The sequence below is a fragment of the Arvicola amphibius genome, chromosome 7, assembly GCF_903992535.2.
Source record: "Arvicola amphibius chromosome 7, mArvAmp1.2, whole genome shotgun sequence".
In the NCBI taxonomy this organism is placed as follows: domain Eukaryota; kingdom Metazoa; phylum Chordata; class Mammalia; order Rodentia; family Cricetidae; genus Arvicola; species Arvicola amphibius.
In genome coordinates, this window is record NC_052053.1 from 38,684,298 (window position 1) to 38,704,085 (window position 19,788).

The window sequence follows — 19,788 nt, forward strand, 5'->3', positions numbered from 1 at the left end:
ACAATGGCATGGGGATTTTGGTTATTAGCTCAACTAAGTTTGAAAAGCAGGGGAGCATGAATTTTTACAGGAGAATAGATATGGATTATAAAACTAGTAAATTTTCTTCTGACCACTCTTGCCTACTGAAAGAAATAAGAAACAAGGAAAACCTGAGTGAGTATTAGGAAGGAGGTTTGGAGTTTTAAGAGAGAAGGCAGATGAGTTCATCTTAAGCTGTAATCGAAATTAAGGTAAGGGAACAGTAGATGTATTATTGTTATTTGTTGTCTATTATTATGTATTTTATAAATCACCAACTAAATTTTTGTCAAAGAACAACGTATTTCAATTCTTTTATTTTCAGTCTTAAAAGCTTTTATCATTCATCTTATGGAAAAAGTGTACCTCTATAATATATTAGAACAGTATTTTCAGGTCATATAAATAGTCATATCTTCTATTGAAATGTTTTTCAAATCTAGCAAATTCTGCTCTCATTATAACTGTGCACTGTGTGCTCCTGTCACCCACTGTCTTGTGCATTTATCACAATGAATCTGAATTTACTTGGAGGGTTTGCTAACTTATGTTTTAATGATGCATTTCTTCTGAAAGAACTCAAGCATAATGAAATATATTATGTCCAGTATTTCTATATTTCTAACCAATGAAACGTAAATTGTTGAGGTAGAATATACACACATTGATTTTATGCATGTTACACATGGATTGGTAAGTCAAAACAAGCTCCCAAGGATAGAAAATCAATTGATGCATCAGGCAGAGAAGGCATGGATGGGGAAATGAACCTTCACACTGACACTTTTCCTCTTGAAATAATTTAATTTACAAGAGTTTGAAAGGACTTGTTAATTGAACATAGTAATATGCTAACATGCTAAAAACTGAACACTGATTGACATTAAATAGTGTTACCAATCCTTCAAATAAATGTAAACCAGTCTGTTTTTAAGATAACAGATATAGCTTCTTCTCTGGATCAATTATGCTTAATATTAATGTATTTAAGCTTAATCATTGTGTGTGCACAGTTTAATATAAGGCTATATTTGTTTTTCCTCTACAGAACTGCTACCAAATTGTCAGCAACTAAACTGCCAGTTTAAATGTGCAGTGATCAGAAATATTACAAAATGTTACTGTGAGGATGGATTTGAAATAGCAGAAGATGGGAGAAGCTGTAAAGGCAAGTATGAAAGGCGACTCTCTGTATTTGTTGGCATGCACCAAGTACTTGAGATAACCACCACTTTAGGAAGGAGAAAGCTGCATTTTCCCTTACATCTTTTGAGGCTCCAGGACCTCTTTAAAAGGCATCATAGCATTTGAACATGATTACATGATAAGCAAAATCTTTTTCCTGTCCCACAACAAGTAGAGAAATGCAAAGAGGAATTCTAATCTTTTTAAGAGCAATTCTTTTAATCCAAGAACCTTCTACTAAGCCACATTTCTCTAAATGCTTCCCCACTTCCCAGTATGTCCATGGGCCAAGTATGAAGTCTCTATTCATTCTTCTTGATATACCATTAACAATACAAAGTGAAATAGTATCTAATACTTGTACGAAGGCTTAGTTAATAGAAATTTAATAAAATATCTGAAAACAGTCTTTTGTCATGTTAAATTTTTATAATTTTTTTCTTACAAAATAAAGGTTAGCATCACCCATAAATTACGAGAATAATATATGTATCTGTACCAATTTTTAACTTATTTTTCAATAATAGCAAAATCTGGAAATACAGAAGTAATATTTAGCCTTCCACTACCACACTAGATTTAATTATTTTTCTTCTTAATTGATTTATGGTTATCATATTTCTGCAGTGTAGTAGACATGTAATTAAATAAGCTAATTACTATGCATGTATTGTTCCTTAAGGTTTTGACATCAATAACTTTGTTATCTGAGGTTTGATTAATACCACAGCAATCAATATAAATATTGACTTTCATATTATTTCCATTTCTTAATTGTAGTTTGGGGACCTAGGTGTTGGTCATGCAATACTTGTCTAGCATGTGTGAGTACCTGGGTTTGAATACAGCTTTCTGAAGGGGTAATTGCTCTAGATTTTCTGAGCACTCTTTGGCAAATGTCCATCCTTCAAAATAATTCATCTGTAACACTAAAATATTATAGGTTATTGTTGTATTATTTTGACATTTATGATATGTATGTTAACATATGTATAATCTTTATGTACTTATAAACACAATATATTGTATGCATTTACATAGTCCTGAATATATGTATTTTAAGCACACAAATATGCTTAAATCTGTTAATTATATACATACTAAGATATAGTTATAAATTACATAAATACACTATATAACAAGAAACAGAATACTATACTGTCCAAACCACTAATAAAGACAATATTTTCAAAATAACTTTGTTTACTCTAAAGTAATTTTACTTAGGTGATTATTTTATCACTTATGCCTTAATAGTTTTAAGCTCAAGATAATTGATTTAAAAATATTTTTCAGAATCCTAATGTCAAAAGCATTAGAAACAAAATAGGACTGTTTTAGTGACATTTCTGTTGCAATGATAACGCACCATGACCAAGGCAACATGCATAAGAGTTTATTTGAGTTCTTGGTTGCAAAGGGATATGAGTTCATCACCAACCTATCAAGGAAGCATACTGGCAGGCAGGCATGGAGTCATAACCAGGAGTTCAGATCTTAAACCACAAACAGGAAGCAGAGCGAGCAGATTGTGAACGGCATGAGTCTTTTAAACTTCAAAGCCCCCAGTGATGAAAATGATGCCTTTTATTTCACCATTCATCATCTGTTCTAAAATCTCTCCTCAATCTGCACTGCCAACTGGGGATTGAGCATTCAAATGAACGAGACTATGGGGGATATTCTCACTCAGATTCAAAACCTAAGTCTACAGGATCTATATTAATCATGAAGCGGCTCCTTTTGATACTTTGGAATTTGACTTCTAGGTTATTGTTTATTTTGTGTGAAACACAAATATAATAAAAGTATTCATAATCAAATATTTACCTTATCCTAAATCTGCCATAAGAAGACAAAATACTGCTTTAAAATAACTGTTAAAAATTAGAAGACAATACACAGAATTTCACATTTTTGAAAGAATCAGAACAGCACTAATGTCTTTATAATAGTGAAAGTCAGCCAAACATGTTTGCGTCAAACAGAAAGTCTTTGGACCTGCTACATTTTCCTCGTTCAAACCTGATCTCAGTATTTATACTTTAGGCTAGGGGATGAACCTCCGGGCACCCTTGTCTTTCAAAGCCTTAACCCAAAGTATTCAAGATTTGTGTTTTCTGGAGCCAAAGTGGAACTGAACTGAAGTTCAGGAATCTTAATCTCTTAATTAAAAGCAAAAGCTCAGCCATGCTTTTTTTTTCTTCTGTTGAAAGAAGGAAAAAACAAAAGCAAATATGTAGTGATTCTTTTGGAAGTAACTCATGGAAAATGGATTTCTCTTATTTTGCTTGCATTCCTTAGTGGCCAAGTGTGAGACACATTTATTTCTCTTTCACTGTATTTCCAGACAATTCCCTGTCCGTATGGGAAAAAAAAATGAAGGCGATATAATAAGAAATGGCAAGCCTATTCTTCCATAGCCAATTCTGTGAAGTTACATGAATGTTACAGCTATATATTCCATCTAGGTTAAAAGAACAAAGGAAATTGTTGATCACATTTCTGTCCTGGATAACATAATCATATCAGTAAAAGTAAAATAGAAACCAGCAATATAAAAGTTGGAAAAATCTGTGAAAGTAAATAAGCATCATTACTGCAGCCAAGGGCTGAACTTTTTCAAATACAAAACTAAATTTCTTTCAACATTATGGTTAGACGTAGCTCCAAATACTGTTCTTTCCATCTCCCAAAGCACTTACTTCATATGAGTCATCCATGACTGCAAGTTATTATAGGTCTATAAAGAAATCCAAAGTCAGAGCAAAGAATTCCATATAGGTTAATTCTTTTCCAACTTAAATAGCCCCTTATGCTACACAGCAAGATTTTTTTGCTTTCCATTATTAAATTCCTTTATTAGCTTTGGTTGTCCCAGAAGCCAACCCTGCAACAAGAATTCAAATGAAAGATTATCTTGTTTATGATATTTGTATATTTCTTTCTTCTTTTTCCTTCCTTTCTCTTCCCATTCCCATTTCTATTTCTCCCTTACTCATTCATTGATTCTCTCTTTCACTCCCTGCTAGTACCTTTGCTTAATTTATCATAATGATAGAGAAAGGTGATGCACAAAGATAAAAATTATTAATATTTGAAGAATTTATATATTCACAACAAAGTCTGTCTGAAGTCAAAATGTGTGGCAAAACCTTGTAGAAGGAGGGACAAAACAACTGGACAACTGGATTTTTTGTTGACATTTCCAGGAGAAGATGGTTGTATATTGGAAGCGAGATCATCTCTCAATCATGGGTGAACTCCCTTCCTGATGAAAGTTCTCATGGAAAAGAGAGCAGGGTTGTCACAAGATCCTGCTTTGTGGAATATGACTGAAAGATCTTTGGAGAGTGGACAGTTATTATCTGCTACAGGTCTCTTGGGAATCATACTGTAAATTGTTCATGGAGTTCTTTATTTTACTACAATATGCTGCTTTCTTAGTCTGTTTGGTCAACAGATAGACTTTTTTTCATCACAGATCTTTGTAGGTTTCATCTGGTACCTATTAAAAATCAACTTCCTTTCTCTACTTCTCCTGACTTAGATTACAACATATTAGTGTTTCCTCTACTTTCATACAACCTACTGCATATATTCACTCCTCCCATTTTTATATTTACTCAACCCATTTCACGTGTTGCTCAATGCACTCACGAGTTTCCACCTTTCTTGCACACCTTGAAAAATTTGTGCCTTTGTTGCCTCACAGTGTAGTCAAACAACATGCTCACATTTTTGCACATTAAAAAAGAGAAGAATAAAAAGAAATAAAGGATAGAAAGAAGGAGAGAAGAGGGAGGAAGGAAGGGAGGGACAGAGGGAGGGTAGAAGGGAGGGAGAGTGAAAAGAAGGAAGGAAGGAAGGAAGGAAAGAGAGAGAGAGAGAGAGAGAGAGAGAGAGAGAGAGAGAGAGAGAGAGAGAGAAGGAACTCTCAAATATCTCAAATATCTACCAAGAACTTGCCTCATTTTGCGGTCATCACATTACCACTGCCCTCATCCAGATCTTTTGAAACTGACTGCATTATATTCTTAAATTTGTGACCTCTATTTCACACTTTCAGGCATTGCTGATTTGTAACCTAGTTATTTATTTATTTAAAGCAGTTTTGAAGATTTTCTTTTCCTTATAGTTAAGGAAAGCTAGTCCTTTTATCATTGTTCCCTATGACTTTGATAATTTGGGATATTTAAAATGTTGGCATATTTATTAGTATATCTAGACCTCCTCTGCATCAGCTATCATACTTAAAGCTAAATGTTTACTCTAAGTAAAGGTCATTTAATTCCTTTAAGGGATTTAAATATCTTAGAAGTAAAACCTCATGTTGGTAGATGTGAAAGCCACTCAAGGAAGTCAATTTCTACATGTAGAAACGTGATAGAAAATGATCTAGAATGTAGTATGGGATTCTCACTTTATTCCAAGATTAGCACCCTACTTGTTGACTCCAAAAGGCAGTTTTTACTGGGTCCCATTGGATTATTAACTCTGATCATAAGAATTCCAATCATTGACATCCTCGGAAAATTCTTATTTTTAATATTCTCAAAGAATCATGGAGTCCCCTACAGGGGATTCTCATGGAGGTCATTTCCTTACCTGTCCTCCCCACATTCAGGTGCTATTTTGTGCTAGGTGAATTTTGTCTTCACATTCCTTTCACTGTGGGAAATAGTCAATTTTATTTCTTTGAATGTCTAACATTCATAGTTTCCTAACTCCAAGCATAGGTCAGATTTTTCTCTCTTTCTCATCAAGACTATATTTTCCATTGCTTTTGGTTCATTACACAAAGAATACCCTACAGAAAACTGAAAGTTTATACAAATAAAACTCATGATTTCCCTCTATTTAAACCTATACTTCCTATATTCTTTTTTTTTTGTCGATATTGGATGCCTGCTCACTTTTATTATTTAGCTTTCAGATGTTATTTAGCCTATTTATTAAAGTTTTTTTCTATTCTCTTTTCTCTATTACTGCCACTGACTTGAAAATATAATGAATTTAAAATTAACTGGGAGAGGTATCACAAGGAGAATTAGGAGTTCATGACAAGACTTCATAGGAATTCTAAGGCTAGCCTAGACTTCATGAGACCCTGTGACAAACAAATGTGCACACACACATACACACACACACACACACATATTTATATATTTTTTCATATTTCTGAGATTAATACTCAGTTTTCTATTTTAATTTTTTTACACATTAATCAGTCCATGTTTAGCCTAAAATTATTTAGAATTAGAAAACAAAGATCATTGCTTGGCTCCTTTCTAATTAATATCTTCCAAATGTTGTATATAATATATACAGCCCTCTAGATTAGCATACAAATTACTTCATTATTGGGACTATAAATTGCCTTTCCCCTTATACACACTTACATCACTTGACACATTCAGATCAAAATCCTATGCCTGTTAGAAGCTTGTAAGTCTAACTGTAATATAAGTTTTATCTACTAAGAAAATCCTAATATTGTTTAAACTTAGTTTATTAGAATTTTTTATTGAAAAAAGATTTTTTCTTACAATTCATTTTGATTATGGTTTTTACTGTCTGAACTCCTCTAAGACTCTCTACACTTTCCAAGCCACCCAAGTCCTCTCTTTTTTCTTCTCTCTCTCATTACAAAACAAGCAGCCATCTGAAAATAATACGATAGAAAAAATGTTTTAAAATGGACAAAACAAAGAAACACACAGCAAGGCAAGCAAAGACCCAATTAAAATTCAGAAGAAATATATACAGACACGCACACAGACCCATTCAAACAAAATCAGAAACCATACTAGGTAAGAAAGAGATCTGTGAGGAAGAAAAAAAAAAACAGAAAATTTTTTATTTGTTTATTATTTATTTATTTATTTAGAACAAATTTTAAAACGTCCAAAAATACCACTGACTTTATTTTGTATTGACCTTATACTCTATTGGGCACAGGGCCTGTACTCAAGTTTTCCTTAAGTGTGGTTTCTATCTCCAGCAAATTCTATATCTAGTCAGACTCTAACGGAGAAAGGTTTTATTTTCTGATAAAGGCAGCTATCAATTGGAACAATAAAAGTAGACGGAGGACTAGAGATGATTATGCAAATCTAATTAAGAGCAAATTCAGGAAGTCCGGCTTGATCCTCAGCACAGAAAAGTACATGTGGAACAAACCTGAGTTGGACCCGGAAGCTCAGGAAAACAAGCATGGGAGAGAACTGGCACTACTAAGTATCTCCTGATATATACACAATGATAACAAAATGAAATGTTTAAAAATGATAACAATTTTAGTTTCAGTAAGTGTCTGATAATTTCTGCCTTCAAAATAGTGAAAATTGTTTTCAAGGTTTGACTCAAAAATCACATTTAATCAGTAGATTAGAAGCATTCTACCAGATTAATTTTTAGATAAAGGAGTGGAAGGTCATTCCTATACATACCGGAATCATTCAACAAATATATGTTATAGTACTTTTGACAACATTATAAAGACAATCATGTTTGTCTAGCTAGCATAACCATCACAAACTCATCACCCTTTTATAACAAGTCACTAATACTAAATATGATCTTTCTACTTTGTAAATATAAAAACAGCAATGAGCTTGCCTTTTAAGTGAAATTATTTCAAACTGTTTATTAGAATTAGTTCAACTTTTAAAACAATAGTTTCTTTTTTTTTTTTTTTTCTTTTTTTGGTTTTTCGAGACAAGGTTTCTCTGCAGCTTTTTTTTTTATAGCCTGTCCTGGAACTAGCTCTTGTAGACCAGGCTGGCCTCGAACTCACAGAGATCCGCCTGCCTCTGCCTCCCGAGTGCTGGGATTAAAGGCGTGCGCCACCACCGCCCGGCTCAATAGTTTCTTTAAAAGTAAATATTTTCTTCAAGAAAACATCGAAATCTCCAAGTATAAGGTTGCTTAGACATGATCTTAATGCTTCTTTCAGATCATGACGAATGTAGCGTTTACGGTATTTGCAGCCAGACCTGTGTGAATACATATGGATCCTATACCTGCAGTTGTGTGGAAGGCTATCTAATGCAGTCAGACAACAGAACCTGCAAGGTGAAACATGGTAAGTTATAATCTTGCTTCTTCCAGGTTCTCTTTCTCTGTCCTTTCATTTGCAATGTGGGGCAGTCATGTGGGGCAGCTTCCGCTCCTGTGAACACACTGATACGTGCTAGGAACTCAGAGCAATCCTTTTGATAATTGTTACTCTTAGACAACCCATTCAACTGGAGAAATGTCTAATTAGAAAACAGGTGGATTAATGGATTTTAATTACTAATCATTTTACCGGACTCTCTAATATGGATTGATTCTGTGGATTTCTGCTTTGAGCCTGAAGTTTCTATGCCATATAGTAGGGTAGTCTGCTACAACCCTGATCAGTTTACTCTTTTACATAAAGGTTGACAATAACTTCTTCCCATCCCGAGAATAACATGTGATCTAATTAATAGAGTATAAGCATCTAACTGTCTAATTTATTATTTACCTTTCCAATTCTATGTCTCTGTCCCTGTCCTTGCTTCCATCTCTTCAGTTGACTGTCTCAGAAATTCTGTTTTCTTTCTTCTACTGTACTGGTCTTGCCTTCAATCATTCCGCTTGGCAGCCTGCAATAAACTCAGCTACACAAATCATGTGACTGTTCCCTTCTCTTTTAAGGCTCAGTTACAAGGTCAACATTCAAATGATTTTCAATGAATATTCCACTTAAAAGTATACTCTCTCTCCATTACTGTCTTTTTGATGTGTGTGTGTGTGTGTGTACTCTAATGCTATATGGTTTCCCAGCATCATTGCACTACCATTGGAAATTAACTCAGTTTGTGATTTATTTTTATTTCTTTTCCACTACATGATTCTTCTAGGTTTATATGAAGAGAACAGGGGAGGAAAGATAAAAAGAAGGAAGGAAAAAGAACAGATGGATAGCTGGAGGGGGACAATGAAAAAAATGAATTTATCCTTGAAATTAAAATTATACAATTAAGAGATCCATGTTTGGTTGTTTAATTCTCATGTTTAAAAACTGATTTTTATTACTGTTTATCAGCAAATAAAACTTTCACCTTCTGCATAATTTTCAACAGATATTAAAAACTTGGTTAACATTGTCAAGTTAATGGAGTATCTTGGAGACACAATAGGGAAAACCGGGTATTGATGCTATTTTTGTGGTTCAATTAGCTCTGGAATATTGTGGGAGAATGTTATAGACAATATTTCACCTAGACCAATTAATTTCCCTAAACCCTGTCTTCATGCCGTGTACTAAAAATGATGTTGAATAAGGGAGATTACTCTCCTACCCCTATTAGCAAGTACTGAGTCACAAGAGTAAAGCACAATTAACAAAAACTCTGAAAAAAAATTGAGGTTCAACCTAAAGGTCAGAAAAAACGATACAGCCAGCCACTGGCTCTTACCTCGACCTCAGTCTGAAAATGGTGATCCTGCCTCCAGGAATCTCAGAATGACAATGAGACTGTGAGCTGTTTCCTCCCATTTTATAATCCTCTTTAGGGCTGGGATTAAAGGTGTGCACCACTGGGATTTAATGCAGCCACAGCCTGGTTTCCATGCAAACTAGTGTGGCTACTGCATTTAAAGGTGTGTGTTATCACGGTCTGGTATGTAAGGCTGACCAGTGGGGTTGTTTTACTTATTAAAATAAAATAAAAGGCCACTCCACAAGAAGAAGTATATCTTTTACAAATCTAAACTGGGTGAAACTTGGTAAATTGTTGTTCTGAGTTCCTTTTATAGACCTCATAACTTGTTTGATCACTTTCTTGATACAGCATGTAAGCTATTTAGGAAAAAAATATATATTTGCATCTAAAATAATAAAGAGAAAATTCTTCAGTTCTTCATCTGTCTCTTTCAATTAGAAACTTCATATACAAGACCGTAATTGCTTGGGTGTGGGATCCAGACCTTTAAAAACATTAAGCCATGTTCTATGTTTCCAATTTCCCTTTCACGAAGAGTTCTCAGTCAAAAGGTTGATGTCCTGAAGAAAGCTGATTCTCCACTGTTTCTATTGAGTCAGACAGCATTGCCTCAGACACCCAGGGAGAAAGAAATGTCATAAACCGGACTCAAGAGAACACTGCTTCTCTTCCTACAGAGGGAGTTTATCTGACAGTAATAGGATATGACTAGCGAGAGATGGTACAGGGTAATGTCAGACTGTTTCAAGGAAAGGGGATGACTCCCGAATTGATGATGAAATATACAAATCACCTCTATGCCCTTAGCTTGAAGACAATGTCTGCCTACAGAGTTCGAAAAACAAACAGTTGCCATGGTGATATTGTGGCTTAAAGCTTAAGGAAAATGAGTTGCTAATAACAAGGGCCTAAGTCTATAACAAAGAACAACTGCTTTTGAAGGTCACATGAATATTTGATTCCATGCATTTGCACAATTCAGGAAGAAAACCATCAGTCTGTTTTCATTTTCTCATATTTACAGCAAATGAACCAGAGAAAATAGTTGGTTTTGGTTACACATATATTTTTGCTTTATATATCACTATATACATACATACATGCATACATGCATACATATGTATGTACGTATAGGCAAAATTTTCCAGAGATTCTGGATATATACAACTATCAAGTCTGAAATATGGAGAGGTTAACTAAAGCCAGACTGAGGAAGAAGATTCTACAGAAAAATCCATGGGCAGAGGCCTTTCATAGGAACTGATAGCAAACTGTCTTGAAAGCTGCTTACAGAGGGGCTGAAGTTTCAACATGAATCATCATTGTGGCCGTCTAACTGTTCACTCCAAAATAAGACTGCGGGGTCTGATTTTCAATCTGACAATCAATAATATTTAAGTCAATGAATTCAGTCAATTTTTTCATCTTTCTAGTAATATGCCCGAGCATAAGTAAAATTTATAAGCCTTCAGAACCACTTTATGAAGCATTATTGATGGAAAGAGGGCTTTTGTAGGGTGTGTGGTCAAGAGGAAATGGCACAATATTAAGCAAGAAGCTTTAGTTCCTAACTTGTGAGACTGAGGAGTTCCCCCATACATTTCATACTCTGTCAATCAAACATTTCTGAATTGGAAACCTTCATAGGTAATCTGCTTGTGATCATAATTGATACTTTACACTACCTAACTCAAAGGTAACAATTTATAAAAGACAGTCAGTAGTGTACATTTTTAAAGTTACATCAGGCATGAATACTGGGGTGATCCTGAACTGTAGGGGGAGACTCAATAAAACGAAATGACTGCAGTGGAATTTCCAGTAAAAGCTAATAACTGTCTAATCAAATATTAAGTTCAAAACATTCATTATAGCTACCGCTGAAACTTCCTGAACACTCGAACATTTTGTTTTTAAAGCAGAATTCTGATAATGATACAATTTTCTTTATTGGATGTATCTTCTTGTTAATTGATTTAAGTTGACTTTGTTATAAAAATATCTTAGTCTGTGTCAAGTCGAACTTGGAGGTTAGAGTAACAGCTCCAGTAATGGAGAAAGGTGTTTACCTTACAAGCTCTTGACAGTTTGATTCTTGATAAATTTTGGCTTGCTGCTCTGTTTGTTGTATGTCCTAAGCAGATCTCTTGAGCCAGTGAAATTCCAGTGTTTGTACTGGAGCGTTGGCAACACGAAGAATCCTGAATTGATTTTGTGCTCATCACTATGAAAAAAAAAAAGAATGGGAGAGTTTTTCAGTCTTTTAGTGGGTGGAGCAGCTAGAATCTTCAGAGATGTGGACCCATTGCTTTTCTTTTCTTTTTTTTTTTTTTATTTTGTCTTTGTCTTGACTCTGATATCATTTTAAATAATGTGTGACAAAGGTTTGTTGTCAATGCATTTAGAAGTATTCTTCGAGTCTGTAGCTGACATTTTAATATTATAATAGCTCCTCTCCATTTGGTAAGATCAGAATTGTCACTTCAAAAATACTTCTTTGGAAAATGTTCCCAGCAAAGTACATGATGCAAACATGAGGACACAAGTCTAGAACCCCAGTACCCATGTAAATAAGCTAGATTAGATTGATTGGTACACATTTGTACTCTCAGTTCAAGGAACGCAAAGACAAGCAGATCCCTAGAGCTCTCTAGACAACCGAGCTTACTTGATGAGCTACAGGTCAATGAAAGATCATGTTTCAAAAAAGATAGACAGTGTTTGAGAAGAACATCCCAGGATGACCTCTGGCTTCCACATGTGAACATACACATGTGTATTGTGTATGTTCAAACACACAAACATACATGCATGCACACACAAATAGCATCAAATATCTTGGGGTAACCCATTGCTTTTCTTTCTGTTTTTTTTTTTTTTTTTTTTTTTTTTTTGGTGTCGAATATCTTTAATCCCAGTACTCAGGAGTCAAAGATAGGCATATCTCTGTGAGTTTGGGCCAGCCTGGTCTACAGAGCAAGTTCCAGGACAGCCAGGGCTACACAAAGAAATCCTGTCTTGAAAAATAAAAAAAAAAATCCAAATAAACAACTAGGCGCACACAGAAACAGAATCAAATAATTGTGGTGCTAGAACTTGGCATCTGGATTATGCTAGCTTCGCTATGGCTTGAGGTAACCTGCACTTTTGCTAGGTGAGTCAAACCCATTGCTTTTCTTAAGGATTATTTTGTAGCTTTTGTTTGTTTTTCAAGATTATAATAGTATTTTATCATTTCCCACTTATCTTTCCTCTCTCTAAACACTGCCACATTCTCTTTCTTGAATCATTTCATATTCATGGTCTCTTTGTCCATCAATTTGTGTTGTTGTTGTTGTTTTGTGTGTGTGTATGTATATCCCCAAGTATTAACTACCAGCTGCTCAGTCTGTATAATGTTACCTGCCTATATGTTCTCAGAGCTGAAAATGTAAGCGTGGATCTTTTATTTGTTGCTCACTGACTTAGGGTAGAAAATATTCTGAAAATGGGAAAACACTGGTAGGTATTTCAAGTCTTATATTGGTATAATGCAATTCAGTGCATCACTAAGTAGAGCTGGAACAACAACACACCCATGTTTCTTGCCATTTTCATCACTATGAAACGGAAGAAAAAAGCAAGAACTTTAGCTTCCCAAGGTCTAGATTAAAATCATGGAAGTATCTTTTTTTTTTTTTTTTTTTTTTTTTTTTTTTTTTTTTTTTGGTTTTTCGAGACAGGGTTTCCCTGTAGTTTCTAGAGCCTGTCCTGGAACTAGCTCTTGTAGACTAGGCTGGCCTCGAACTCAGAGATCCGCCTGCCTCTGCCTCCCGAGTGCTGGGATTAAAGGCGTGCGCCACCACCGCCCGGCTTTTTTTTTTTTTTTTGGTTTTTCGATGGAAGTATCTTAACATGCAGTTAAGTACTAATGCAGTACTAAGGTCTTTGCAATTGAAAAATCAACCACCATGGAAGTCAGAGCTGCTTCTGCTTCTTATTCAGCAGGTGGGCTCCTGTATAGCAGAGGATTGTCTCCCTCCCAACGTTGTTTGTAAGTTAGTAAGGTATCCTTCTATGTTTTCTTTTTAAAATTCACCTCACATTAAATTCTTCCTTATGAGATTTATGCCCCAGAATGCTGTATAGCTCAAAACAGCTTCTTGAGAAAGATCAGTGGACTAGATCAAAGTTATATCTGAAATTTTGCTCTTTGTAAGGGTCCTTCCACTGACCTGTAAGTGTGATGGCATTTAGTGACAAGATGAGCTATGAAGTGTCCTTAGCTAAGAGCCATCCCCGTCAACTAACACAGTATAGTTATTTGGTTTGTTGTTCTTTATGTGGCACACAAGGTAGATGATATTGTAAACATATAGCAAATAGCAGAAGAAAAATAGCTCAGTGCTTAGAAAAAAATTATACACTTGGCACACATTCTTTAGAAACTTCTGAGAACTAAAATGAAGATACAGGGGGTGTTGAGACTAAAGAAAAGGAGAAGCAAAATCCTGGATGTTATTGTAAAGAAAGTAAGATTTTTTTTCCAGTTTGAAATACTGTTTATGGGCGAGTATAGTTTGGAGATGATACTCGCCCCAGAATGGGTTGGGCAGCTCTGTTTTAGGTCCCATGTATGTGTCATCCCCTCGAAGGTCTCCCTTTCCAAAATACCAGAATTGGTCTGAGGGCTGTATGCAAGCTCAGGACAGTAACAGGAAAATGAACTCTGCTCCAAACAACCAGGCTGTATTGTCAAAAGCCCTACCCTATGGCAATTCTAGAACTGTCCAAATCTGAAATCTTGAGAGGATAGCCTAGGCTTAAAAAATATTCATCATACGGAATTATTTCTGTTACATTTGTTGTCTCTGTCCCACTTGCAGGTTTGCGAATTAAATTCCATGGGATGGAATGGGTGAAAATTTCCAGTGTCATATCCATTTCCCAAATTATACAATAGGTTTTTTTTTTCTATCTAAAAACTGTTCAAGAGTAGAATAGTGCAAATATAAAATATTTTCATGGCTTTCTTTTTCTGATTTTGCTTGTGCCTGGAAGGCATAGTCATCTTCATAGTCTAGCAAGTTTCTTAACGTGTCTCTATTTATAACCAGCAACAAGGTTACAAAATGAATAAGGATAACACAATCAAGGAATCTTATGTGTCATCACATCTTTGATTTACTCATAGTTTAATAAAGTATTATCCGTGACAAGAAAGCATATCTTTCATTAGCTTTTGAAATTCTTTCTTTCTGAAGTTTATCTGGGACCCTTTTCTGATATGACGAAATAACACATTCATAAGCTACAGATATTAATTATAAAATTTGCTTTTTAGTCAATGGCACACTAGGCACAACTTGATATTCTTTAAATGTTTTTTTTTATAGAATAGCTATTGAATCGCTACCTAAATCTTCAAATTAGGACATTACTAACTTACACCCTTCTCTACGGGTGTCTTTTTAAAATATTGGATAAATTTAATAAATAATGATAAAATTGAAACATTTAGGCTCATAGAAATGAAAAGTGATTGAGAGATAAATGATTTAGTTATAGGTATAATGATGAGGCATTAGGAATAAGATTAATATTATGCCTATTTAGCATAGTAATGTGAGTAGGTCTACCCCTAGCACCTAGGAACTTTTCAAGGCACAGGATCTTGGCCATTATATTGGGTTTCAACTCATGGAGTCTTACATAAACCTTTTCAAAGTAGTTGGTTCCTCCCATGATGTTTATACCACCACTGTCCTACTGGGCATGTTTTCAAAGAATAGTTATTATTGTGACTTATGGTATTCATGGCTGGGTAAGACTAATAATTGCTTTTCCCTCCAGTAACATGTTCAGCATCTTCTGGCATTCTGAAAGCTAGCTAGTAAGGATTGTACTTTCAGATCAGTATGCTTTTGATTTCTCCATGTTCTTTGAACTGAGTGTGTGTTATCTTCAGGAATAGGGGTGATTAAAAGCACTGACAATAAGCTTTACTGTTTGGGGTACATAGGTTATAGCTTTTCAACAACTCCAGAAGAATACCAGAAATGGTTCACCATTCCTGGCATTGGGAATTTAATTGCTTGCATGTGGTGTCTAGTAGTGATATTATTGCCTCATGATAGAGCAAATTATTTTAAATTGTTTTAATATGTGTGCATGTATACATTTCAGGACATTTTTACAATATTACGCTTCCATATGACTTGTCTTAGGGTATCTTTAGTGCTGGTTATAAGTCTCCATTTCCCCTCCTCCTTCCTGCTCTCCCATCCCCCATTAAATATTTCCTATCCCATTATTTCCCATCCCCATTTATAACATTGTATCAATTTCTTTTCACTAGAAATACCCTCATGGCCTTTTTCTAATTTCCTGTTCTCTGTAAGTCTTCTAAAGGAAGCACACATGTCTGAAGACTCAAACCTAATATTCATAAATTAAAGAGAGCATGCAACTTCAGCTTTCTATTTTTTTGAATAGCTCACTTTCGAGAAATGGTTTCCAGTTCCATTCATGTTCCTGGGAATGCAATAAATTTTAAATGAAAAATTTCCAACAGCTGGATAACACTTATTATGTAAAAGTAACTCATTTTCATTGTTTATTCATTAGTTGATGGGCATCTAGGTTGTTTCCATTTAGGAAATGGAAAACTATAGTGAAAATGGAAAAGTGTCATTTATAGAGTGGCAAGGAACATAGATTAGCAGGTATCTCTATAGTAGGATATAGAACCCTTTGGGTAAATGCCTATTGCATAATATGACTCTATCGTGTGGTAGATCTGTTTCCAGCGTTTTGTGGAACAGTCACACTGATTTCCACAGTGACTATACCAGTTTGCACTGGTAACAGCAGTAAATAAATCATCCACTTTTCCTGCATCCTTGCAATAATTTGTCCTCATTAGCTCTTTTGATCCTAACAATTATGACTATGACTAGAAGAATGATATCTCAAAGTAGTTTTAATTTGAATTTATTTGTGCCTAAAGATAAAACAGTCTTAATTTCTTCCTAGCTGTTTGGGCTTTTGTTGTTGTTTGTTTGTTTCTTTTTTGAGAACTCTGTTTAATTCTATACCCCATTTGTTTTTTTGCTTTGGTTCTTGCTGTTTTTGTTTGAATTCTTTGTATACTCTAAGTAATTATTTTCTGTCAGGAGTATATCAGGTGAAGAATTTCTTCCCATGATGTAGGTTGCCTTTTCCCTTGAATGGTGGTGTCCTTGGTTGTACCGAAGATTTTCAGTTTCGCGAAGCTTCATTTATCAGTTGTTGATATAAATGCCTTTGAGTCATTGTCTCTGCCAATGAGTTCAAGAACATTCTCTACTTTGTCCCCTATCAGATTCAGAGTACCTGATCTTTGTCAGGTACTTGATCCATTTGGGGTAGAGCTTTGTGCTGAGTGAGAGATAAAAATACAGTTTTGTTCTTCCACATGCTGCCATCCAGTTTGACTAGCAATATTTATGGACGATGGTCTCTTATGCCAATGTCTTTTGAGAGCCTCTTTATCAATAGTCTGTTGGGTTTTTGTTTTCTTTTGCTTTCCTTTAGTTGCTTTACTTTATTCATTTGGTTTTGTTTTAGTTACAGTTTTTGTTTCTTTTTTGAGATTGGAGACAAGCTTCTCTCTTAAGATAACCTGTTGCATTTGCAGAAATCTGGGAAATGCAATTTTGTTTTCCAGGAACCATGTGGTAACTAATGGTCTCATAATTGCAGTTACAGAGGACCTCATGCCCTTCTCTTGCCTCTTGCCATTTGTGTGGTGCACATACGTATACGAAGGCACACACAAAATATAAATAAACGATTTTAAAAATTAGCTGACTGTCCACGTATGACCTTATATGTGAGTTATCTATTCCATTTGTCAACGTGATTTTATACCTGTACCACGCTAATTGTATTACCCTGCCTCAGTCATATAACTTGAAATCAGGTATAGTGACCCTTCCTGCAATTGCTTTATTATTCTAGATTTCAATTTCTGTGAGAAATTATATTTGAACGTTGACAGGATTGCCTTGGATCTGTAAATTGCTTCGATAAATGACCATTTTTTGCTTTCTTAGTACTTCCAATCCATGAGCATCTGATATCTTTCTGTTTTCTGGTTATTTTCTTCCATTTATTTCTTCCGAGTATTAAAATTCTTATTATACAAGCCTTTAATTTCCTTTGTTATGTTTACTATAGTGCATAATTTTGAGGCCATTGTGAAGGATAGTTTTTTTAATTTCTTTTTCACAAAGTCTTTTATTTGTGTATTGGATGTATAGGAAGGCTACTGATTTTGTATCAATTTTACATGCTACAACATAGATGAATGTATTCATCAGCTATAAGGTACTTCCGGTGAAATCTTTAGGGTCTTATATGTATAGAATCCTTTTATCTCAACCCTCCTCAAAAATGCTTCTGTTTGCAGCAGTTGGAAATTATCACAGAGACCCACAATTGTCCAAGATATAAAGAATAAGAAACTGAAAAGTTCAGTATTAAACTGTTTATCTGTATCTTATGTTCCTGCTTCTTAGGCTCAGGGATCATTGCAGAAGAGGAGGCAGAAAGGTCTTAAGACACAAAGGCAGTAGATGACTATAGGAATCAGTGTTTCAGGACACAAGAGTAAAGTTGCACATAGAAACTCATAGCAATTTGGCACAATGCAGAAAACCTGTACAAGTTTAAGCTAGATTGAAAAGTTGGTTGCGAAGCCAGGAGGTGGTGGCACACACCTTTAATCCCAGCACTTGGAGGGCAGAGGCAGGAGGATCTCTGTGAGTTCGAGGCCAGCCTGGTCTACTAAAGCTAGCTCTAGGACAGCCTCCAAAGCTACAGAGAAACCCCGTTTCGAAAAACCAAAAAAAAGTTGGTTGTGAGAAGGGAAATGAACATGAAGTCATATCCCAAGATGAAGAACTAGCTGGAAAGTTACAGCTTCTGAGAGAGGGGGCAACAGTGTTCCCTAAGGGTTTGTTTTCTGCTCTGACAACCATTCTCCAGTAGATAGACAACATACAGAAGTATAAGGCCAGTGCAAACTGTACATTATGGTCTTGGAAAACACAGCACACTGAATTTGGTGGGTAGGCAAAGGAGATTTTTTTTTTATTAAAAATTTCTGCCTCCTCCCCGCCTCCTATTTACCCCCTCCCCCCTCCACTCCCCCTCTCTCTCCTGTCCAAGAGAGGGTTCCCTGCCCTGTGGGAAGTCCAAGTTCCTCCCCCTCCATCCAGGTCTAGGAAGGTGAGCATCAAAACAGGTCAGGCCCCACCAAAGCCAGTATGCATAGTAGGACCCAAATCCAGTGTCATTGTCCTTGGCTTCTCAGCAGCCCTCATTGTCCACCATGTTCAGGGAGACCGTTTTTTTCTCATGCTTTTTCAGTCCCAGTCCAGCTGGGCTTGGTAAGCTCCGAATAGATCAGCCCCACCATCTCAGTGGATGGGGACACTCCTCACAGTCCAGACTTCCTTGCTCATGTTTTCCCTCCTTCTGCTCCTCATTTGGACCTTGGGAGCTCAGTCCGGTGCACCAATGTGTGGCTCTGTCTCTATCTCCATCCATCGCCAGATGAAGGTTCTATGGTGATATGCAAGATAATCATCAGTATGGCTATAGGATCTGGCCTTTTCCGACTCCCTCTCCTCAGCTGCCCACGGAACTAGCTGGGGGCATCTCCCTGGATACTTGGGAACCCCTCTAGAGTCAAGTCTCTTAATAATCCTAAAATGGCTCCCTTAATTAGGATATATGCATCCACCCTTCCTATATCCCAAGTATCCCATTACCCCAAGCTCTCCCTATCCTCCCCTTCACGCTTCTCTCTCCCCATCTCCCCTTGTCCCCAACCCACCCCACCCTCAAGTTCCAATTTTTGCCTGGCAAACTTGTCTACTTCCAATATCCAGGAGGATAACTATATGTTTTTCTTTGGTTTCACCTTCTTATTGTCTTCTAAGGATCATGAATTATAGGCTTGATGTCCTTTATTTAAGGCTAAAAAACGATTATGAGTGAGTACATCCCATGTTCATCTTTTTGGGTCTGGGTTACCTCACTCAGAATAGTGTTTTCTATTTCCATCCATTTGCATGCA

General features: G+C 35.7%; 1 protein-coding gene across 1 annotated transcript in view; it reads left to right on the forward strand.

Annotated features, from left to right (window-relative positions):
* Lrp1b (LDL receptor related protein 1B) overlaps positions 1–19,788 on the forward strand; it is a 1,542,993-nt gene that overhangs the window by 584,505 nt on the left and 938,700 nt on the right. The window contains exons 4-5 of the mRNA XM_042055373.1: positions 1,070–1,189; positions 8,165–8,293. Of these exons, the coding sequence (XP_041911307.1) occupies positions 1,070–1,189; positions 8,165–8,293 (249 nt within the window). The remainder of the gene's footprint in view (positions 1–1,069; positions 1,190–8,164; positions 8,294–19,788) is intronic.